The sequence below is a fragment of the Chiloscyllium plagiosum genome, unplaced genomic scaffold, assembly GCF_037043375.1.
Source record: "Chiloscyllium plagiosum isolate Xiang-an unplaced genomic scaffold, Cpla_swu_hap1 HiC_scaffold_10, whole genome shotgun sequence".
Classification (NCBI taxonomy): domain Eukaryota; kingdom Metazoa; phylum Chordata; class Chondrichthyes; order Orectolobiformes; family Hemiscylliidae; genus Chiloscyllium; species Chiloscyllium plagiosum.
This window is the reverse complement of record NW_028270148.1, coordinates 72,342,769-72,367,759: the sequence shown is the minus strand read 5'-3', so window position 1 is coordinate 72,367,759 and position 24,991 is coordinate 72,342,769. Positions and strand designations below refer to the sequence as shown.

Below are 24,991 nucleotides of genomic sequence, written 5' to 3'. Positions count from 1 at the left end.
ACATAGTAGATAAACTATTTTCACTGCCTGGAGATTCTAGAACTGGGGGCTATAATCTGTGAATTATGGCCAGGCTATTCAGATGATGTTAGGATGCATTTCTACACACAAAAAAGTAATAGATGTTTGGAACTCTCTTCCATATATGGATCGATTATTAATTTTAAATCGAAGGTACATGCATTTTTGTTAATTAATGGCATTTAGGGATTATGGGCCAAAGTTGAGTGTGTGTTGATGGAAAAGCATAGCAGGTCAGGCAGCATCCAAGGAGAAGGAGGAAAATCGATGTTTCGGGCCGGAGCCCTTCATCAGGTATGCAAAACAGGTATATGGAGTTAGGCCACAAATGACCAATGATCTCCGTGAATGGTGGAAAAGCTTCAAAGGGCTGAATAGCTGGCTCTTATTTGTACAGACCATACTCTTGCTCACTCTTTCCCCCCCCCCCCCCCCCCATACCCCATGATGCCTTTAGTCTCTATAAATCAATTTCTTTCTTAAACACACTCAGTGGCTTGGCCTCCACAATCTTTTGTGATAAAGAATTCTATTGATTCAACAGCCTGAGAGAAGACATTTCTCATCTTAGTCCAAAAGTGGCCTATCCCATATCCTGAGATTTTTACCCCTACCTCTGGATTCCTCCTCCATCCCCTGCACCCTTCAAAAGCACAGGAAACAGCATCTCTTCATCCAGTCTGTTCAACCTGCCACAAACGTAATAGTCTTTATGAGATTCCCTCTCATTCTTCTAAACTTCAATGAATATAGTCCTAGTTTAACCAATCTCTCCTCATAGCATTGCAGGAATCAGTCTGGTGAACCTTCCCTGCACATACTCAATGTCAAGCACATGCTTTCTAAAGCAAGGAGACTAAAACTGTACATAACATACCAGGTATGGTCTCAAGGCACTGTACAGTTGCAGAAAGACATGTTTGCTCCTATATTCAAATCCTCTTGTGATTGTTATGGACCAGACTAATCTCCCTCAAAGTATATCAAGGAGCTAGACCTTTGACTTTTTACTTTATTTAAAGGCAAGTGTAAAGTGCTGTGTTCCAGAAGTGATTCAATTGGTCCATTAATAGACATGAAGCAAAATTCACTTTAGTTAAAATACAAAGACAAAAATTGGTATAGCTTATTTAGTTACTAATCATGAACTGTTCTAATATAGCGGCATCCCATAAACGCATCCTTGGCAAAGGCAAATACAATAAAACAAATTTTCCTGATAAGCTACCTCCTTTCCAGTGCAAGAGAAAGGAATACTGAAAGGAAAATTCAAGTATCGGAGACAGAAGTCAAGCTTTTTGCTGCAGCAGAGAGCGAGAGCTGTATCTATCAGCTTCAACTGCCAACTCCGAACCCCAACTGAAAACACAATTAAAACCCTTGGTCTGTATGAGTGTGACTCCATCCACTTATTCTTCTTTTGTCCAATTTAAAAGAAAAACTCTTAGTGAGCTCAAAGCTATTTACCCACCATTTCTAAAGCAGATATTCTGGATTCTCTCTGCAACAGAAACTGCACAGAACAAATCTCTCTTAAAGGTACAGTACTACTGCATGGCAAATGCCAACATACCATTGCCTTCCTAACCACTTGCTGCAATTACATAGTTGCTCTTAATGATTAGTATATAAAAACACCTAAATCCTTTCATACATCAACATTTCCAAATCTATCACCATTTAAACAATACACAGTCTGTGTTTTTCCCACTCAAGTGCATCTCTTCACATTTATCCATGATATTTGACCACTTACTGAACTTGCCAAATTTTCCCCTGAAGTCACTTTATTCCTCACCACACACAATTCCAACTGTGTTGGAAAACAGAACTGTGGATTTTGGAAATCGGAAACAAAAACAGAAATTTCTGGAGAAACTCAGCAGGTCTAGCGGCACATTCCCTCTAAACTTCCTGCAACTCATCTTAAGTCTATGCCTGTTGATCGCTCCTTGTCTTCCTGTTCAGTCTATCTACGCCACTCCCCCATCATAATTTATATATCTCAATTGTGGCAACTCCAGCCTATTCAATCTTTCTTCATAACCAAAGCTCGCCGGCCTAGGCAACTCCCTGGAAAATCTCCTCTGGACCCTTGACAGTGCAATCACATTAATCCTGTAATGTGGATTCCAGAACTGTACAAAGTACTCTAAGATACTCCAAGCTGCAAGCTTGTTACTTTATCCAACAACTTTATATTACCCTTTTGATTCAACAATTCCTCAATTTCCTTTGTTAGCCACATTTATAGGCCACTTTTTGTGCTAAGTTCTTTTGCATAACTGTTGTAATCAATTATTTGTTCCTTAAATATTAGCCACTACCTATTCACTACAAGCCAGTAACTCCGTGCTTAGCATTGCTGCCTCACAGCCTTGGGTGACTCTCTGTGTGGATCTCCCCATGTCAGTGTGGTTTTCTCTCAAGTATTCTGATTTCCTCCCACAGTCTGAAGATATGCAGTTTATGTAGATTGACCATGCTAAATTGCCCCGTAGCGTCCAGGTACTGTAGGGATGTGCAGGTTAGGTGGATTAGCCATAGTGGGGATAGGGTGGGGTGGGGCGGGGGGGGGGTCTGGGTAGGATGTTATTCAGACAGTTAGCGTAGAATCGATGGGTTAAATGGCCTCCTTTTGCACCAAAGGGATTCTATGATCTATAATTTGTTGAAGTCTATAAACAACCACACCTAGTTTTGTTTAGAGTCAGGACCCTTGTTTCAGATTGGGATACTTCACTTCAACTTTTCATCAAAATTGTACCTTTTTCATGATCATTTTTTTCCAAAAGGACTTCTCACAACAAAATTAATTAACCCCCTCTCATTGCTCAAACAAAATCTAGATAGCTTGTTCTTTGGTTGGTTCCTCAACACACTCATTGGGAAAAAAATACTTGTACACATTCTAGGAATTCATCCAACATTGTATTAATGCCAATGTGGTTTGTCTAATGTATATGTAAATTTAAGTCACCCATTATTAGTGCAGCGGTGTTGTTGCTTGGATCTCTTAAGTTGTTCACTCACCACCACTGTTTGGAGACCTAATCTCAATTTCCACTAATGTCTTTTGCCCTAGTTGTGATTTTACATCTAGACTTTTGGACACAATATCCTTTCTCACTATTACTCGGATTTTATCTGTCTCTAGCACCACTACCCCAGCGCCTTTTTCTTTTTGTCTACCCTTCCTAAAGATTGAATATGCATGGATGTTTGGTTTCCAGTCTTGGTCACCAATCATATCCTCTATTTGCGCTGTTAACTCGTTTACCTTATTGTGAATTTCCATGTGTAAAGATACAGTACACTCGATTATCCAAATACCAATTATCTGAAAAATCAGATTATCTAAAGATCTCAAGGTGCCGACAGAAACATTACATCAAAGATGTGTGCCCAACACTCGTCGCCTCTTTTGTTTACAGTGATTAAAAGTGCTGCCGAGAACAGTCCTGGACTGATGGGAGCACAGGCACTGTCTCTAAGTGACTGATCTCCACCTCCCTCTCTCTCTTCCCACACTTTCCCTGGAGTTCTACACAGCCGTGTGCCCTAAACCTCCCATCCCCAGATAATCTCTCTAATATTGTCCTGTACAGGGCAAAGGTGGAACCTGTCAAAAGGTTGCAATAAAAAGTTGTGTGTGCGCGCGCACGCGTGTACACGCACGCGCTATTTGGAGACTCACTCCCCAAAAGGCAGCAGCAGCAGTGTTGTTGGTGTCCAGTCTGGCTGCTCCAGAGAGGGAACAGGGGTGTAAGGCGCTGGAGTTGGGGGCAGATTGGGGGTGGTGTTGGATGGGGTTTGGGGGTGCGGACAGAGGCGCAGTGTTTGATGGGGTTTGGAAGAGGTGAGCGGAAGCGCAGTGTTGGATGGGGTTTGGGGGGGCGGGCAATGTTGGACAAGGTTTGAGGGCGGACGGGGGACAGTGTTGGACGGGGTTTGGGGGAGATGTTGGGGCAGGCGAGGGCTCGCACGCGCTGTGCTGAATGGGGAGCAGACTTAATAGAAAACTCTGAGCTCAAGAGAAAAGGCATTGAATTGATTAACCGAATAATCAATTATCTGAACGAAATAGTGCCCGCCCACCTCGTTCGGATAATCAAGGTTCTTCTGCATTTGGACTTTTTTTAAAATAGGAGACGCTTTGTACTGTCAGTATTCCAGTTTGGTCAATTGGAGATGATCGGATCTTGATCAGATAAGCCAATGGGCAGAGGAGTGGCAGATAGAGTTTAATTTATCTAAATGTGAGGTGCTGCATTTTGGGAAAACAAATGTTAGCAGGACTTGTACACTTAATGGTAAGGCCCTAGGGAGTGTTGCTGAACAAAGAGACCTTGGAGTGCAGGTTCATAGCTCCTCGAAAGTAGAGTTGCAGGTAGATAGGATAGTGAAGAAGGTATTTGGTATCCTTTCCTTTATTGGTCAGAGTATTGAGTACAGGGGTTGGGAGGTCATGTTGCGGCTGTACAGGACATTTGTTCGGCCACTTTTGGAATATTGTGTGCAATTTTGGTCTCCTTCCTATCGGAAAGATGTTGTGAAACTTGAAAATGATTCAGAAAAGATTTACAAGAATGTTGCCAGGGTTGGAGGATTTGAGCTATAGGGAGAGGTTGAATAGGCTAGGGCTGTTTTCCCTGGAGCATCAGGGGCTGAGGGTTGATCTTATAGAGGTTTATAAAATCATGACGGGCACGGATACGAGAAATAGACAAGGTCTTTTTCCTGGGGTGGGGGAGTGCAGAACAAGGGCATAATTTTAGGGTGAGAGGGGAAAGATATAAAAGAGAGCTAAGGGGCAACTCTTCACACAGAGGATGGTGCATGTATGGAAAGGGCTGCCAGAGGAAATGGTAGAGGCTACTACAATTGTAACATTTAAAAGGCATTTGGATGGGTATATGAATAGGAAGGGTTTGGAGGGATATGGGCTGGGTGCTGGCAGGTGAGACTAGAATGGGTTGGGATATCTGGTCGGTATGGACAAGTTGGACAGAAGGGTCTGTTTCTGTTGTACATCTCTATACTCTATGAACATTTTTTTTCAAATAATTAACCAAATACATGTGTGCTAAAACAAAACCTAATTGTCCAAACAATTTGTTATAATGCTATAACATTCTATGATTCAATATTCTCAATGAAAGTTAGAACTGAAAGTCACAGGATAGGAAATATCTAGTGAGTGCTTATCACAAACTGTTACAGCACAGGAGGCTACTCAGCTTGTCATATGTGTGCCAGTTCCAAATAAGCATTACATGTAGTGCCACTTCTCTATCTCCATCTGATGTATATTCCTGTTTTCCTCTACATGGCACCTGTGTCAACTTTAAACAACTTTTATGTAACTTACAATTATACAAAAGTTGCAAAGTGGTACAAATCACTCTCTTGGGATTAGTTTATTTAAAATGCCATTCAGTTTCAGTTCATGTGGTAAGTGAAATTAAGCAGTGAAAAGAAGACCAACTTAACTAACAAATTTCCTTTCCTGAAGAAATAAACTCAAGTTTCATATCAACCTTTTCGACTAAGTGTCAGCCTAGAAGGCTCTCACCTCTAGAAGGCTGTGGATTCCATGAGTTGTAATGTCAAAGGAACAGATGTGACATGTTGCTCCAAAATTTGTATCCCAAAATAAATTTCCAAAACTAGCCATGTCATTATGTTACACTATAGACTCATGATTAAATTTGCACATACACAAGTTATTTCTTCAGCACACAAAGCTCAACTGCACCTGTAAAGACTTCTATTTAAGTCAGATGCCTGATATAAGCAGAAGTCAGTGTCCACTTTTAAGACCAAACCATACTATTGAGAAATCCATATATGCAACATTTTAGATTGTCTGGTGCAGTTACTTGTTTGATGTCCTTAAAAGGACAAATGAGACAACTAAACCAAGAGTTTGAGGTAGTTTTGCAAAACAAAGGTTTCAGGACCTCTACATATGCAGAGGTACTGCCTCCTCGGAAGGCATTAGAAATCCCCATTCCACATTGAGGTTGAGTGACGTTAGGGGTTAAATAGCTGACCCCTAGCCAACCATCAACAGTACCTTGACCACCTCAACTCCCCCTCCCACTCCACCAAGGGTTTGCGAGTTCTGAGCCTCTTCCACTTCCAAATCCAAGCTACCCAATGCCTGAAGGAAGAACGCCTCATCTTCAGCCTTGGGACCCTCCAACCATCAATGTTGATTTCACTAGTATCCTCATCTCTCCTTCCCCCATCTCATCCCAGATCCAACTCGCACCGCTCTCTTGACCTGTCCTACCTGTCCATCTTCCTTCCCACCTATCTGCTCCACCCTCCCCTCTGACCTACCAACATTACCCCCACTTCCATCTACCTATCATCTCCCCAGCTACCTTTCCCCCAGCCCCACCTCCACTACCCTACTTATCTGTCAGACCCCTTCCCCACCCACATTCCTGATGAAGGGCTTATGCCTGAAACATTGATTCTCCTGCTCCTCAGATGCTTCCTAACCTGCTATGATTTTCCAGCGCCATACTGAGTATAGCAGATCAGTTTGGTAGAGATGTTAAATAATTAAAGCTGTCAGAGGTTCCATTATCATGTTTTAAAATATATATATTATATTTTTGAGCCACTTTGTTCTTAAGTGAATTGTTATTAGCTTTCTTAGACAAATGACAGGTATGTTTTTCACTGGGTAGTTAGTAAATAGCTGAAGCTTTATAATATCATTTTAAACAACACTTAGCCATGGAACACAAATGCATCACTACCCTTTGCACAGACAAATGGAAACACATTTTACCCTAAAACAGAAGTCCCATCAGTCAGAAGTTGCTTCCTATTCTTCAAAATTAGCACATGCGGCATGTAGTTCTGGATGCATCAGCCCATATCCTCAGATCTCCAGGCAACACCTTCCGATATGTGTTGCCCCAACCCTCAAGATTATGAACTTCTGCTTTCACCATAGGCAACCTCCATAGATCAACTTGTCAGTTATTTTGGTAGTCCTAACATTAGGTTCAGTGTAACACAACACATCTTAGCAAGTAAACAAAGCAGAACATCATGAGGTGCAGACTCAAACACATCTACAAGGTGCTCCAAAGATTTCTAAATTATGAAGGAGGGATATCTGAACAACTGGCATATTTCACAGGCTAAACCTGAATTTCCAAGATACAAGGAGGATGAGAAAAGCAAAAATGGCTCAGTACTGATCCTCTGATCAAGCTAAATTTGGCATCCATCAGGGTCCCAGTGCCAAAATTAATCAACAATTGAAAGATGCATTCCCAAAATACAAATGCTTAAAATAGCACAAAAAAAAATCAGCTATTGCTGCTCACACAAGGACATGCAGCAGTTGAGTGAGCATTGTCAGAGATTCCAGTTTTTGGATGAAACATTAAACTGAGGCCCTACCTGCCTGCTCAGTGGATGCAAGAATTCATTGGCATTATTTCAAACAAGACTGGAGAAGTTATCCTCAATGCCCTGATGAATATTAATCCTTCAAAACAACATCATAAAAAGTTAAACTCGCTCAGAAAAATGTTCAGTTTTTTGCTGATTAATGTCAGTGGACTCAAACTCACAGCCAAGCACCCACAATTTTAACGCACGTATCTAGGGTCTCGAAGTTCCAACTTTTAATGACGCGATTACACACTCTGCTGAAGACACAGAATGAATGACTCTGGTTTGAGTGTGATGGATGTAAGATGCTATCAATGTTTATGTATCCCTTCAATGATCTTTGCAGCTCATCAATATATCACAGCTAAAATCCATAGTTTTCAGTTTCTGGAATTACAGCAGTAAGCACTAGGCCCAAAGCCTTACAAAAAGGCTCAATAACATTGCCATACTTTATAATTTAGAATCCTGAAAAAAAATTCTTACACAAGAACTCCGTTTGTTCCTTCCTAATTATCTGCAAACTCCAGCTTAAGAGCCACCAACAGTGAGATTTTTCAAACTTTGTTCACTAAAATCTCCTTTGCTATGTAGAAACCACAAATGAGGATATACAAATAGAATAATTTGTACAAGAAACAGAATCCTATTCATCAACTTCCAAATGACAACTGCAAGTCAATTCACTAGTTCTTGGCAGAGATCAGCAAAATCTGCATAAGCTTCCCATCCTCGCCTCAAATAACTTCGAGCAAATAATTGTACCTAACTACATTCATGCCTATTTCTCTTCCATGAGGTAGGCAGCCACACAAAATTCACTTCCTCCCTTCAAAGTGGCTTATTACAGGTGTCTATTTGTGTAGCACAACCCACTAGTTTTTCTTCCTTGCAACCTCCAATATAGCAACTCAGTGTCCTTCCAGATCATGAACTTGCCCATTTGGGCAAGTTGGACTTAGTGGAGGAATCTTGTTGATCATAATTGACATGGCTTGGATGTCAAGCAATTTCCTTGACTTAGGGAGGAAAAATGTTTAATAAGATTAGATTTCCTGTTATGAAACTTTGAAATATCAATATAGTAGTTATCTATCCCTAAAATAATACATGCCCATGCTTAAACATTGACTGAAAGTGCATGTAAAATATCTCCAAACACTATCAGAGGTACTTCACTAAATTTTACTGACCCTTTGGCAATTAATGTACAGCATATCACTGTATAATTTACCTTTTACAGTAAATTTCGACATTAACTGAACCGAGAACGTAATTAACTTTTTTTTATTTTCAGTTTGTGAAACTCATCAAGAGGCAAAATTGGCGGAGAAAGTCTAATATTTCGGTATCTTCGAAAAAAATTGGCTTAATTTGTTTTAAGTACGGTCTCAAGAAAGTGGCAAATAAATGAAAAGAGCGCTCTGAAGGCAAGTAAAAAAAAAACCTCGGCCTCACGGCTCTCTGCAGCATGAATGTCGTGTTACCCGTGGGGCGCAGGAAATGAGCTCCCCCAGCAAGCCCCATCTCCCTTTGGTTGAACTGGCGACAAATTAGAGAGCGGGGCTCGAAGGCCGTACTCAACAAAAATGCGCAGAGCAACCCCCCCCCCCGGAAAAAGGCATCATTCCTCAGCCTCTCAGAGTCCAGACCCAGTGTTCAGCAATAACCCCAAACCAGGCCTGGCGGAGGTTAATTTGTTGATCAGGCCTCGAGTTCCGTTGCTGGGGGGACGGAGAGGTGTGACAGGAATGAGAAAGGCTCTAATCCTCTCCCTTCCTCCCTACCCTTCATCCCAACATTGAGATACCTTGGATCCCCGCTCCCCGCCATTCCGGCCAAACTGACCAGGCCCCAGTTCTACAGTTGTCCGTTGATTTTAATTTTATCGCAATGAGACGCTCGAGAGGCCTGTTCCTCTCTGAGGTCCCGTTTCTAGCGCCCGTTATTCACCCTCTGTCCGCCCCCCCGCTACCAACCGCCTGCGCCGCTGAAAAACATCCCCACCCCCCTCCTCCTCCTAAACAGCCTGAGTTCACACAGACCTCGTTATTAAAGGCTTTGACGGCCTCCATGGCTCAACACCTTCGCTCCTTTCTGTCGGATGTCGAGGATGAGAAGGGCCGTCGGCACTCTCAGGAGTCAAACTGGAGGAGCTGAAGCTCGGCGATGAGTCAGGAGTGGTGGCAACGGCCGCGCTTCACCCCCATCTTACCGCGGAGCAAGAGGAAGGCAATATGGCGGCGGGCGCAGTGAGTGGCTCTGGAGCGGACAATCGCAGCGGCTCTGCAGAGGGAAGGGAGAAAAGGGAGCTCACACAGCCAGAGACACCTAGGGGTCAGACACTGCAACAACACACAGCCGACTCAGAGCCGAGGTATGACCTCTCCCCCCTCCCGCTGTAGGATAGACAGCCTCACCGCACTGAACACACTTCCTTCAACTGTGGCATATACCGTCACACCACCTTGAGCTGTACCATGCACAGCCTTACCTGACGACACACCTCCTTGAACAGTACCACACACACCCTCACCACACAGAACATATTTACTTGAACTGTACCATACACAAACTCACCTGACAACACACCTCCCTAACTGTACCATACGCAACCTCGCTACGTAGAACACACTTCCGTTGACTCTACATAGAAAATGATGGAGAAACTTAGCATGTCTGGCAGCATCTGTGGACAGGGAGACACAGTTCATGATGCAAGTCCACCGTGACTTCTTCAGAACTGAAAGATGTCAGAAAATATTTGTTTTTGTTTTCAGGATTTGGAGATGCTGGTGTTGGACTGGGGTGTACAAAGTTAAAAATCACATAACACTAGGTTTTAGTCCAACAGGTTTATTTGGAAGCATGAGCTTTCTGAGTGCTGCTCCTTCACCTGGTGACAACCTCTCTGAGAGCTAGTGCTTCCAAATAAATCTATTGGACTATAACCTGGTATTGTGCGCTTTTAAACTTTTTTTCAGATACTGTTGCCAGAGGCAGAGGAAGGGTAAAGGAAGTAGATGGTTATGGTGCTCAGTGCAAAAGATTGAGACTGGTGGTGAAAGCGAAAAAGAAATATAAAATGGATGTAAATTAAGGTATAAAAGGGAGAAAATGAGTCCTCCATACTGAAAACATACAATACGAGAGCTTTTACGGCATGCAAAGAGGCCTTCAGCCCACAAAGTTTTTGCCCCTCATCAAACACCCATCTAACCTAATCCCATTTTCCAGCACTTGACCACATCCTTATATGCTGTGGTGTTTCAAGTGCTCATATAAGTGGGGAAGGTGAAGACCTAGTGGTATTAACACTGGACTATTAATCCAGAGACTCAGATAATGTTCTGGGTCCTGTGTTCAAATCCTACCATGGCAGGTGATGGAATTTGAATTCAATAAAAATTTGGAATTAAGAATCTAACGATGACTATGAATCCATTATCAATCTTATTCAATAATATCCTTTAGCAAAACTGCCACTTTTACCTGGTCTGACCAACATGTGATTCTGGACTCACGGCAATGTGGTTGACTCTTAACTTCCTTCGAGGATAGGTAATAAATGCTGGCCTAGCCAGTGATGCCATCATCCCATGAATTAATTTTTAAAAAAGTAAACAAGATACAAACAAAACAAGGCTGAGCTGCAGGGGTTGGAGAGAATGTAAGAAAAATGGAGAATGACATCATGTAGTCAGGCTCTGATGGTGTGGAATTTAATATTGAGTCCTGGAGGCTGTAGAGCATTAGCAGAAAATTAGGTAGTGTCCCTTAAGCTTGCATTGGAATATCACAGCAGAAATGTTAGCATGAAAATAAGTGGCTTATTGAAATGTCAAGCAACTTAATGGTTCCAATGGAGAGAGCAAAAGCAGTCACCCAGTCTGCATTTTATCTCATCAATGTAAACAAGATGGTATTTTAAGCAATAAATACCATAGACTAGATTGAAAGAAGTACAATAAAATGCAACAATATTTGGACAGTAAGAAGGGAAGAGGTGAATGTTACACCTTTTCAATCGCAAAGGAAGGTGCCATGGGAGTGAGGAAGTGTTAGGAGTGATGGAGGGGAGTGGACCAGTGTGTCATGGAGGGAACAGTCTCTGCAGGCTGCTGACAATGTATGGTAGTGAACCCTGCTGGAGGTGGCAGCAATGGCAGAGGATGATCGTTTGAATCTGGTGACTAGCGGGACGGCAAGTGAGGACAAGAGGAACCCTATTGCTCTTCTGGATGAAGTGAAAGCTGCAAGGGTGAAGATATGGGAAATGGACGCATTTTGAGGACCCTGTCAACCACAGTGGGAGGATTCCTCAGTTGAGGAAAGAGGAGGTCATGTCTGAGGAATCTTTGTGGAAGGTAGTATCATTAGAAAGATGCAACAGAAATAGAGAAACTAGGAAAATGGAATCCTTGCAAAAAGTGGTGTGTGAGGAAGTTTAGTTGAGGTAACTATGCAAGTCAGTGGATTTGCAATGGATAATGGTGGAACAGCCTGTCCTCAGAAATGGAAACAGTGAAGTGAAGAAAGAGAAATGAAGAGTTAGAGATGGCACGGTGGCTCAGTGGTTAGCACTGCTGCCTCACAGCGCCAGGGATTGGGTTTGATTCTACCCTTGGGGAACTGTTTGCACCTTCTCCCTGTGTCTGCGTGGATTTTCTTTGTGTGCTCAGATTTCCTCCCACAATCCATAGTTGTGCAGGTTAGGTGGGTTGGCCATGCTAAATTGCCTGTAGTGTCCAAAGATGTGCAGGCTAGGTGGATTAGCCTTGGGAAAGGCAGGGTTACAGGGATGATGTAGGACTGAGTGGGATGCTCTTTGGAGGATCGGTGTGGATTCGATGGGCCAAATGGCCTGCTTCTACATGATTCTATGATTCTATGACCTGGTGAATGTAAGAAAGAGTTGGAAATTAGAAGCAAAACTAATGATTTTTTTTTTCAATTCCAGATGAGAACGAGAAGGAGCACCGAAGAAAACATCAATTATTGGAGAAAGAGTTGTGGATGGCAATAACCAATAACACATGAAACAGGAATGTTCTACATATCCTGCAAGCATAGGAAAATGGAATCCTTGCAGAAAGTGGTGTGTGAGGAAGTTTAATTGAGGGCAGCACGGTGGCACAGTGGTTAGCACTGCTGCCTCACAACGCCGGAGACCCGGGTTCAATTCCCGCCTCAGGCGATTGACTGTGTGGAGTTTGCACGTTCTCTCCGTGTCTGTGTGGGCTTCCTCTGGGTGCTCCGGTTTTCTCCCACAGTCCAAAGATGTGCAGTCAGGTGAATTGGCCATGCTAAATTGCCCGTAGTGTTAGGTAAGGGGTAAATGTAGGGGTATGGGTGGGTTGCACTTCGGCGGGTCAGTGTGGACTTGTTGTACGGAAGGGCCTGTTTCCACACTGTAATGTAATCTAATCATAGCCAGTACTTATGTGGATATTCATAGTGAAATCTTTGACTTGGAAAATATGAAACAAGTTAAAGAAGCAGTGTTTCAAAGTGTCAATGGAATTCCTTGAAACAAGGTGTGCACAGACCCCATTCACCAGCACACTCATTTGCCTGGCTGAGTATACCCAACACACCTCTCTGCACTGTACCATACATAGCCTTATCACAGAGAATCCACCATTTATTCCACACAAGACAATCCATAGCCGCAACACATCGAACAATCTATACTGCACTTTACAATCTATGATGGAGAGGTGATTGACTAGTAATATTCATAGTAGTCAAGAATGTGGTGCTGGAAAAGCATAGCAGGTCAGGCAGCATCTGAGGAGCAGGACAATTGATGTTTTGGGGCAAGAGCCCTTCAGCAGCAATGAGGCTTGTGAGCCAAGGAGGTGGAGAGATAAATGGGAGGGGAGTGAGGCTGGGGGGAAGGTAGCTGAGAGTGCAATAGGTAGATGGAGGTGGAGGTAATGGTGATAGGTCGGAGACGAGGGTGGAGCAGATAGGTGGGAAGAAAGATGGACAGATAGGACAGGTCATGAGGGCGGTGCCGAGTTGGAAAGTTAGAACTGGGATAAGGTGGGGGATGGGATATAAGGAAACTGGTGAAGTCCACATTGATGCCATATGGTTGGAGGGTTCCAGGGCGGAAGATGAGGCGTTCTTCCTCTAAGCGTTGGGTGGTTAGGGTGTGGTGATGGAGGAGGCCCAGGACCTGCAAGTCCTTGGCGGAATGGGAGGGGGAATTGAAGTGTTCAGCCATGGGGCGGTGGGGTTGATTGGTGCGAGTGTCCCAGAGATGTTCTCTGAAGCACTCCTGTAAGTAGGCATCCTGTCTCTCCAATGTAGAGGAGACTGCATCGGGAACAACTGAAACAGGAAGGACATGTGTGGAAGTGCAGCTAAAATTCTGATGGATGTGGAAGGCTCCTTTGGGCCTTTGGACAGAAGTGAAGGGGGAGGTGTCGGTGCAGGTTTCACAATTTCTGTGGTGGCAGGGGAAGGTGCCGGAACGGGAGGGTGGATTGGTGGCGGACGTGGACCTGACGTGCAGGGAATGCTCTTTACGGAAAGCAGATATGGGTGGGGAGGTCCTTTTGTAGGTGGTGGAAATGGCGGAGGATGATGTGATGTATATGGAGGCTCACAGTCTCATTCCTGATGAAGGGCTTTTGCCAGAATCATCGATTCTCCTGCTCCTCAGATGTTGCCTGACCTGCTGTGCTTTTCCAGCACCACACTCTTGACTGAATACAGAGATTGATGTGGTGGAAGGTGAGGACCAGGGAGTTCTCTCCTTGTTGCATTTGAAGGGGTGGGGGTCGAGGGCAAAGGTGCAGGAAGTGGATGTGATATGCTGGAGTGCATCATCAACCATGTGGGAGGAGAAATTGTGGTCTTTGAAGAAGGAGGCCATCTGGTGTGTTCTGTGGTGGAACTGGTCCTCCTGGGAACAGATGCGGTGGAGGAATTGGGAATAAGGGATAGCATTTTTACAGGGGAGGGAGGGTGGGAGGTTTGGTCCATGTAGCTGTGTGAGTTGGTGGGTTTGTAGAAGATGTCCATGTTGAGTTGATCACCATTGATGGAGATGGAGAGATCCAGGAAGGGGAGAAAGGTGTCTGAAATGGTCCAGGTGAATTTCAGGTCGGAGTAGAATGTGTTGGTGAAGTTGATGAACTGTTCAACGTCCTCATGGGAGCACAAGGTGGAGCCGAAACAGTCATCAATGTAGTGGAGGAAAAGGTGGGGAATGGTGCTGGTGTAACTGTGGAAGATGGACTGTTCCACGTAACCGACAAAGAGACAGGCAAAATTGGAGCCCATGCGGGTGCCCATACCCGCACTAACCAACCCCACCGCCCCGTGGCTGAACACTTTAACTCCTCCTCCAACTCCGCCAAGGTCTTGCAGGTCCTGAGCCTTCTCCATCGCCACACCCTAACCACCTGACACCTGGAGGAAGAATGCCTCATTGTCCACCTTGACACCCTCCAACCACATGGCATCAGTGTGGACTTCACCAGTTTTCTCATTTCCCCTCCTCCCCACTCCTTATCCCAGTTCCAACCTTCCAATTCAGCACCGCCCTCATGTCCTACTTCCAATTCAGCACCGCCCTACTTGTCTATCTTCCTTCCCACCTATCCGCTCCGCCCTCTTCACTGACCTATCACCATTACCCCCACCTCCATCTACCTATCACAATCTCAGCTACCTTCCCCCCAGCCCCACCCCTTCCCATTTATCTCTCCACTCCCTTGGCTCACAAACCTCATTCCTTGCCTGAAGCGTCAATTCTCCTGCTCCTCAGATGCTGCCTGACTTGCTGTGCTTTTCCAGCACCACACTCCCGACTCTGATCTCCAGCACCCACGGTCCTCACTTTCTTCTACATTCATACTTGACCTATTAATCCAGAAACTCAGGATAATGTTCTGAGGACCTGAGTTTGAATGTTACCATGCAGATGGTAGAATTTGAAATTAATAAACATTTGGAATTAGGAATCTAGTGATGATCATGAAATCATAATCAATTGTCAGGAAGAACTTATGTTGTTTCCTAATGTCCTTCAAGGAAGAAAATCTGCCATTCATATCTGGTCTGACCTACAAGTGACTCCAGACTCATTGCAGGATGAACACTTGAAGTGTCATAACATTCAAGGTTATTGGTCTGGTGCAGGAAAGTGGGACTAGGATAGGTAATAGTCCATTTTGAAAGTACAGACTCGATGGGTCAAAAGGCTTATTTTGTTCTACATGATTCTATAAATGTGCATGGTAGTTAACTACCTGCTGAAGTGGCCTAGCAAGCCATTCAATTGTAACAATTGCTACAAAATCTCACAAAATAAATGAAACTAGACAAATCAAGCACCATTGATCTAGGCACTGGAAACAAAAACAGCAAAATTACATTGTGGTTCTACTTATAGCTCATAGACTGGCACTGTGTCTGCACTAAACTGACTCTTAGAACGTTGTTGTGGTTCTGTTCGCTGAGCTGGAAATTTTTGTTGCAAACGTTTCGTCCCCTGTCTAGGTGATATCCTCAGTGCTTGGGAGCCTCCTGTGAAGCGTTCTGTGGTGTTTCCTCCGGCATTTATAGTGGCCTGTCCCTGCCGCTTCTGGTTGTCAGTTTCAGCTGTCCGCTGTAGTGGCCGGTATATTGGGTCCAAGTCGATGTGTTTGTTCACCCAAATCTTCACCCAAACTTTGACTCTTAGAACGGTTAGCGTTTAGGCTCTGGCTGATCTCCAACCTGCTAAGAGATATGGTCCTGCAAGGTAATCTAAGGCAAGCCCAGGATGTGCACATGCAGGTCGGTGGTAAGTGAAAGACTACCAAGAGAGCAGGTGTGCAGCCCTGTTACACAGCCTGGTCCAAACAGTGAGCTGGGCGGTTGTCCCTGGACAAGAAGCCTCCTTGCAGCAACATTTCAATACTAGTTGCCAGTCAACCCTGAAATACAGGCTGACAGTTGACAGATGCCAGTGACTCTGGACATGAGATGTTGTACAGTCAATGCCCTGGAGCACGTTGTGAAATATCAGTACTGGCTGCCCGAGATGGAGACCCACAGGAGAAAGCAGCAAGCTTGTGTTTCCATGTACCCACTCTGACTTTCCTATTAGGAATTCTCAAAAACTAATTTTTTCACAGCAGGCAATAGGATAGGAAGCTACATATTAATGAGGTGAGATGTGCAGCTGATGAGTGTGATAATAAGCTCTTATTGCCATAATAGGCATCTCACTGCTGCCTAGCAAGAATCTCATCTTGGCACTTGGAACTCTTTTGAAAACTGATTGCTTCTGATGTTGAGAATGGCCTCACTAGATTTCTCATGTGATTCTCTCAGATTTGATACTATAGCCCTCATTGTTCAGGTCCCTAGCATATTCCAGTATTTTAGTACTGCAGTAAGGTGCTTGGGTAAATGTAACTGCTAAAGGCTAGGCTAAGACAGGAGACAAAAATAGTAAAATGGAAAATTTAGGTCAGAGAAAAAAAATCCCTAAGAATACAGCAGGGGTGAAGACTAAATGTTACAAAAATAATGAAAAACAAGATACTAAGTATCTGAATGTATAGCGTTTGTGTAAAGTAAATGAATATTTATGTGATTAAATCTGATCAAATAAAGATGTGGCTGTATTATGGCAAGAATTGTGTCTGAAAATTGAGGTGTATATAACACTGAAGAAGAATAGGAAAAATGGTCAGCACTTCTATTAAAAGATGGTATTTGTTCAGTGATTAGAGATGACCCTGATCCAGGAGATCAGGGTGTAGAATTGGTTTGGGTGGAGATGAGGAATAACAGGATGAAGGTCACTACTTGGAGTGATCTCTCGGCCTCTTATCATCAAGTATGATATAAGAAGAAGTGTACAAGAAGGGCTTGTGGTAAAGGGACGATAATAATCATGGATGATTTTAATCCATAAATAAACTGAGCAAGCTTACAATAACTTTGACAGAAAGTGGCTTCTTAAAGCAACATGTTCTGAAACCAATGAAAGAACAGGCTGTATTTGACTTGATATTGTGCAGTATGATACAGTCAGTTAAAGACCTCTGTGTAAAGGTACCGCTATGTAGCAGTTGTCATAGTGTGAGAGTAGATGATCAATGTGCTCTCTAAGCTACCCTTGGAGCTTCCTCACACACTGTCAACACATTGGTAACACATCTGGAAGCAATTGCAGTGCAGAAATGTTGAAGGTCCATGAAACAGAAAAACGATAATCAGAGAAAACTTGCAGTAGATTCATGGCAAGTTCCTCTCCAAGCCACTTGATTTGGAAATATAGTGTTTTTTCAGCATTTTTGGATTCAAAATCCTGGAAAATCTTCCCAAACAATATATTTACACCAAATGGATTGCAGTGGTTCAAATGGCAGCTCACCACCACCTTCTCAAGGACAACTCAAAATGGGCAGTTAATGCTGGCCTTGCCAGAAAAACCCTCATCCCTCAGAAAAAAATCCAAAGGGAGGACACACCATCCATAGCCAACTAAAGAACTAAATGAAAGTGTCAAGCTTCAGGAAAAAATATAATTGTACAAAGCTGAATGGCAGGTTAGATGACTGGTTAGAGTACAAAGAATTGCTGAGAGTAACTAGATGATTAATAAGAACAAATACATCAGAGCATAAGACTGGGTCTATTCCTGTGGTGGCAGGGAGACGGGAGTGACCAAGAATGCCATAAGCAATATTGTACTCTGCTCTGTTCCACAAATACAAGAGTAAACATATTGTTCTACATAAGCTATCATGCATCTTCACCAACTAATACTTTCTCTACTCTTCTGCAGCCATGAACAGCACCCACCACAACAGGCCACAGCCTGAACCCTCTGCACCAGCAACACCCCTACCAAGGCACTCACCTGCACTCTCCACCAATACACTCAGCCACCTCAGTGGGTACATTAGTGAGAGTAGAGAAGGGGAAATAATTATTAAACACATCTATTGACAGCTGGTAGAGAAAGAAACACCAAAGTCTTCACTACTTGGAGGATTGCTGGAGACAAGACATCTTCTGATGCCCAGGCAGAAGACATGCTTCTGTCCTCGGTCATAAGTGACATGGTTAATTTGCAGAGGCAGGCACAGGAATGCCAGACAGCGATGCTAAACTCCCTCACTAGGCTGAAGCAAAAGATGAAGGAATCCATCTATCTTCTGTCTACTACATTGGCTCTGACAAGTAAGAAGAAATGATAGCAGTTGCCTTGCGGTTCCAGTGCTCAATGGCTGCTCAATATGTACAGTACTCAAATCTGCACTCTATTGTTCTATTCATGGGTGGTAAGGCAAAAAAAGGCATCTCAATCTCAGTACAGTTGCCCCTTCTTAAGGAAACACATTATGCCAGTTGGTACTCATAGGGAGAGGCATTATTACTGCAGCAGCTCAGGCTGAGGACGGCGCACTTGCACTTGTAGATCCTTGGGTTCCTCTAGATCCTATGTTCCCAAAGTTTTCAAAGTCACAAAGGCATATCAGCTAGCTAACTCCTTATAACCTAGTTGCAAATATTGGGGCAGCACTATACGTAGTGGGAGGGAGGTAGTTAAGCGTGTGACTGGGTAATTCCAAATAGTGTGAGGGGAGTGTCAACAGGCTGAATAACAAATCTTTGAAGGGGATCAAAAGTGTCTAATGGTGTGAGTAAAGTGTCTATAGTTGAATAGCAAGTGAAGGGATGACCTACGATCTGATTAATAATTACAAAAAATCAAAAATAGGACGGTGCTAGAGACAAAGCAAATGGCTGAAATGAAAGAGTCACATGACTAGGGTCTAAACAAAGCAATAAATAATCCAAAATTGGACAAACTGATTAAGCTGGAGAGATAACAAGTTAGCAAAGTGATGGTGTCAAAACAGAACAGTAAGGAAGGACTGGTGTCAACTTGTCTGACTATACCCTTCAGCCAGATGAAGTTCAAGTTCTCAGCCGAAGGCTCAATGTCTGCCTCACTACTCACAGTGAATCCCACTAGTCTTACTGCAGACACTGAGGAATTCATCAGGCAAATGAGGCTCTGGGAATTCTTCCACAAACCCCAAGAAGGACTGAAGTTAGGGGTAGGTTCTTCACTCAGCGAGTCGTAAGTTCATGGAATGCCCTGCCAGTAGCAGTGGTGGACTCTCCCTCTTTATGGGCATTTAAGCGGGCATTGGATAGGTATATGGAGGATAGTGGGTTAGTATAGGTTAGGTGGGCTTGGATCGGCGCAACATCAAGGGCCAAAGGGCCTGTACTGCGCTGTATTCTTCTATGTTCTATGTTCTATGTAAGATGTCAACAGTGAGCCCAGTGAGACAACCAATGAACCAGAACAGTCAACAGAGAGATCCAGAGTGGACCAACCAAAGAAAGAAAAGTTGAATTGGGCCGTTCTAGAAGGCCGCTGCCCTTGGCTCGACATGTACACTGAAGCTGTTTGGTCAGCGTCAACACCAAATTCATCAGCCAAGTTCACAAGATAGCCAAAAATGCCATCCAAGCACAACAGAACATCATCCAAGCTCCCATGCAACACCATCATCAAACCAACAGACAAAGAAGGAGCTATTATCATACAGGATAGAACAGACTACTGCAAAGAAGTGTACCAACAACTGAACAACCAGGAACACTACAGGCAATTACCTGCTGCCCCAACCAAAGAACTTAACAGTCAGATCAAGACTTTTGATCTAGACCTTCAGGGTATTCTATGCACTCTCAACCTGCGTACCTCTTGCTTAGATGACTTCTACTGCCTTCTGAAGATAAACAAAGCCAACTCTCCTTGACGTCCTAACGTAACAGGCAACAGGACCCAGTGTGAGAACTTTTTGACTATGTTGAGGACATCTTGAAACCCATAGTACAAGGAACCCCAGCTTCTGTTGTGACACTACAGACTTCTTACAGAAACTCAGCACCCACGGACCTGTCAAACCAGAAACGTACCTCGTCACATTGGACATTTCGGCACTCTACACCAGCATCCCCCACGATGATGGCTTCGCTGTAACAGCCTCAGTACTGACAAGTGGTGTCCCACAGTGTTCAGTGTTGGGGCCGCAGCTATTCACGTTATATATTAATGATTTGGATGAAGGGACTGGGGGCATTCTAGCGAAGTTTGCCGATGATACGAAGATAGGTGGACAGGCAGGTAGTACTGAGGAGGTGGGGAGGCTGCAGAAGGATCTAGACAGTTTGGGAGAGTGGTCCAGGAAATGGCTGATGAAGTTCAATGTGAGCAAATGTGAGGTCTTGCACTTTGGAAAAAAGAATGCAAGCATGGACTACTTTCTAAACGGTGAGAAAATTCATAAAGCCAAAGTACAAAGGAATCTGGGAGCGCTAGTCGAGGATTGTCTAAAGGTAAACATGCAGGTTGAATCCGTGATTAAGAAAGCGAATGCAATGTTGTCATTTATCTCAAGAGGATTGGACTATAAAAGCAGTGATGTGCTACTGAGACTTTATAAAGCTCTGGTTAGGCCCCATTTGGAGTACTGTGTCCAGTTTTGGGCCCCACACCTCAGGAGGAACATATTGGCACTGGAGCATGTCCAGCAGAGATTCACATGGATGATCCCTGGAATGATAGGTCTAACATACGAGGAACAGCTGAGGATCCTGGGATTGTACTCATTGGAGTTTAGAAGGTTAAGGGGAGATCTAATAGAAACTTACAAGATAATACATGGCTTGGAAAGGGTGGACGCAAAGAAATTGTTTCCGTTAGGCAAGGAGACCAGGACCCGTGGACACAGCCTTAGAATTAGAGGGGGTCAATTCAGAACATAAATGCGGAGACATTTCTTCAGCCAGAGAGTGGTGGGCCTGTGGAATTCATTGCCGCGGAGTGCAGTGGAGGCCGGGACGCTAAATGTCTTCAAGGCAGAGATTGATAAATTCTTGATGTCACAAGGAATTAAGGGCTACGGGGAGAATGCGGGTAAGTGGAGTTGAAATGCCCATCAGCCATGATTAAATGGCAGAGTGAACTCGATGGGCCGAATGGCCTTACTTCCACTCCTATGTCTTATGGTCTTATGGTCACATTGGACATTTCGGCACTCTACACCAGCATCTTCCACGATGATGACTTCGCTGTAACAGCCTCAGTACTCAACACAGACAACTGCCAATTCCCAACGCCATCCAACAACTCAGCTGCTTCATCCTCGACCACAACATCTTCACCTTCAAAATCCAATTCTTTATCCAGATATACAGAATAGCCATGGGGACTAAGTTTACACCCCAATACGCCAACATTTTCAAGCATAAGTTTACACCCCAATACACCAACATTTTCAAGCATAAGTTCGAGCAAGACATCTTCACTGTCAGGACCTCCAACCAACAATACATCAGATACATCAGATGTGCTCTTCCTGTCGAATGTGGGTGATTATGGAAAGTTTCCATGTTACTGGTGATTATGTCTGCAGCAAATGTGTTTGTTTGTGAATCCTATCCAGTTGCATGGATCGCTTGGAGTGGCAGTTAGAGGCAATGAGGAATTTACAGGACCTATGGTGTGTGATGAATGGCAGTTACAGGAAGGGAGAAAAAATGCAGATATAGTCAGGTAGATGGGTTAACTCCAGAAAAGGTAGGAGAGGGAGGCAGGTAGTGCAGGAGTCTCCTGTAGCTACCCCCATTGCAAACAAAAATGCTGTTTTGGAAAGCATAGGGGATGATGGACCTAGCAGGATAGTGAGAAATAAGATCAGTCTGACACTGGTATACAGTAGTTGGGAAAATGCGCAAGTCAAACAGTCAGGACAAGCAGGAACAAAGCAGAGAACGAGACAGAACTGATAAATTAAACTGCATTTATTTCAATGCAAGAGGCCTAACAGGGAAGGCAGATGAACTCAGGGCATGGTTAGGAACATGGGATTGGGATATCATAGCATTTATGGAGACATGGCTCAAGGTTGGACAGAACTGGCAGCTTAATGTTCCAGAATACCAATGCTAAAGGAAGAAGAGAAAGGGGGGGCAAGAGAGGAGGAGGAGAGGTGATTTTGATAAGGACTAGCATTATTGCTGTACTTAGGGAGGATTTCCTGGGACTACATTCAGAGAAGTTATTTGGGTTGAACTGAGAAATAAGAAAGGGATGATCATCGTATTGGAATTGTACTATAGATCTCACAGTAGTCAGAGAGAAATTGAGAAACAAATTTGTGAGGAGATCTCAGTTACCTGGAAGAATAATAAGGTGGTTATGGTCGGGGATTTTAACTTTCCAAACGTTGCCATAGTGTTAAGGGTTTAAATGGAGAGGAATTTGTTAAGTGCGTACAAGAAAATGTTCTGATTCAGTATGTGGATATACTTACTCGAGAAGGTGCAAAACTTGACCTACTCTTGGGAAATAAGACAGGGCAAGTGACTGAGGTGTCAGTGGGGGAGCACTTTGGGACCAGTAGCCATACATTAGTTTTAAAATGCTGATGGAAAAGGATAGACAGGATCTAATAGTTAAAGTTCTAAGTTGGACAAAGGCCAAGACCTTTAGGCAAGAACTTTCAGAAGTAGATTGGGGTCAGGTGCTCGCAGGTAAAGGCTAGAAAATGGGAAGCCTTCAAAACTGAGATAATGAGTGTCTGGAGACAGCATATTCCTGTTAGAGTGAAAGGAATTGCTGACGGTTTAGGGAACACTAGATGACTAGAGAAATTGAGGTTTTGGTCAAGAAAAAGAAGGGAGCATATGTCAGGTTTAGACAGCAGAGACTGAGTGAATGCTTAGAAGATTATAAAGGCAGTAGGAGTATACTTAAGAAGGGTATCAAGAGGGAAAAAAGGGTACATGAGGTAGCTTTGGCAAATTGGGTTAAGGAAAATCCTTAATGTATTACAAATACATTAAGGACAAAAGGGTAACTAGAGAGAGAATAGGACCCCTCAAAGATCAGCAAGGCAACCTATGCGTGGAACCACAGGAGATGGGGGAGATTATAAATGAGTATTTTGCATCAGCATTTACTGTGCAGAAGGACACAGAAGATAGAGAATGTGGGGAAATAGATGGTGACATCTTGTAAAATGTCCACATTTCAGAGGATGAGGTGCTGGATATCTTAAAATGCATAAAGGTGGCTAAATCCCCAGGACCTGATCAGGTGTACCCTCAAACTCTGTGGGAAGCTAGGGAAGTGATTGCTAGGCCCCTTGCTGAGATATTTTTATCATTGCTAGTCACAGGTGAGGTGCCGGGAGCCTGGAGATTTGCTGACGTGGTACCACTGTTTCAGAAAGGTGATAAGGAAAAGCAATGAGCTGCCAGAGGAAGTGTTGAAGGCTGGTACAATTAAAACATTTAAAAGGCATCTGAATGGGTATATGAATAGGAAGGGTTTAGAGGGATATGGGCCAAGTGCTGGATTAGATTAATTTAGGTTATCTGATCAATATGGACGAGTTGGACCAAAGTGGCTGTTTCCATGCTATACATCTCTATGACTCTATGCCTCTAAATGTTGTAATTGTACTAGCCTCCACCACATCCTCTGGCAGCTCATTCAATACATGTATCACCCTCTGTGTGAAAAAGTTGCCCCTTCGGTGCCTTTTAAAGCTTCATCATAATTCTTTGATAAATTACACAATTTACAACTTTAATAATCTAAATTAGATTTTAGTTTTTCTCTATTCACACATGGAATGTGAGTGGCACAGGCTGGATCAATGCTCAATGCCCATCTCTTTTTGTTCTTGAGGAGGTGGGTTTAAGCTGCCTTCTTGAATTGCCGAAGACCATTTGGTGTAGGAATACCCAAAATGCTTTCAGGGAAGGAATTTCCCAATTTTTGTCCAATAACAGTGAAGAAATGGTGATATATTTCAGGTCATGATGATGACTGACTTGGAGGGGAATTTGCAGGTGATGATGTTCCCATATATCTGCTACCCCTGTCCTTTTTGATGGTAGTGTTTGTGGGTTTGAAAGGTGCTGTCTAAGGAGCATTGGTGAATTTCTGCAGTGCATCTTTTAGTTGGTAAAAAGATTGCATCAAACTAGTTTGTTCTCATTCATTCATCTGGATTAAATGATTACTATAGAATTACCTCCACACCCCACCACCAACCCTGGTCGAGCAGCTTTCTCCTACTCTGAAATCATCATGGGGTGGCACAGTGGCTCAGTGGTTAGCTCTGCTGCCTCACAACACCAGGGACCCGAGTTCGATTTCATCCTCGGGTGACTGTCTGTGGAGTTTGCATATTGTCCTGATGTCTGCGTGGGTTTCCTCCCACACCCCAAAGATGTGCAAGTCATTTGAATTGGCCATGCTAAGTTGTCAAGTCAGGAATAATATTGGGTAGAGAAATAGGTCTGGGTGGGTAATTCTTTGGAGGGTCAGCGTGGATTTGTTGTGCCAAAGGGCCTGTTTCCATACTGTCAAATCTAATCTAACTGTGATTTTTCTTCCTCCAAGCCTTTCACAGACTCACCAACAGAGAGGGAGAAAGTGAGAGACAACCATTACACTCCAGTGTCACAGTTTAAACTGCACTGCCCACTC

At 43.7% G+C, this 24,991-nt stretch overlaps 1 protein-coding gene across 6 annotated transcripts in view; it reads right to left on the bottom strand.

The window, feature by feature from the left end:
• scaf8 (SR-related CTD-associated factor 8) overlaps window positions 1-9,688 on the bottom strand; it is a 285,626-nt gene extending 275,938 nt beyond the window's left edge. For 4 of the 6 annotated variants that reach the window (XR_015758468.1, XR_015758469.1, XM_087991449.1 and 1 more), the window contains exon 1: window positions 9,492-9,687. Coding sequence is in view for 4 of the 6 variants with exons in the window: in XM_087991449.1 (XP_087847575.1) it covers window positions 9,492-9,521 (30 nt within the window). In the remaining 2 variants the exon portion in view is untranslated. Of the gene's footprint in view, window positions 1-9,491 lie in introns of all 6 variants that reach the window. The other 2 variants (XM_087991451.1, XM_043696130.2) reach the window with 2 other exon arrangements.
• Between the last annotated feature and the right edge of the window lie 15,303 nt (window positions 9,689-24,991).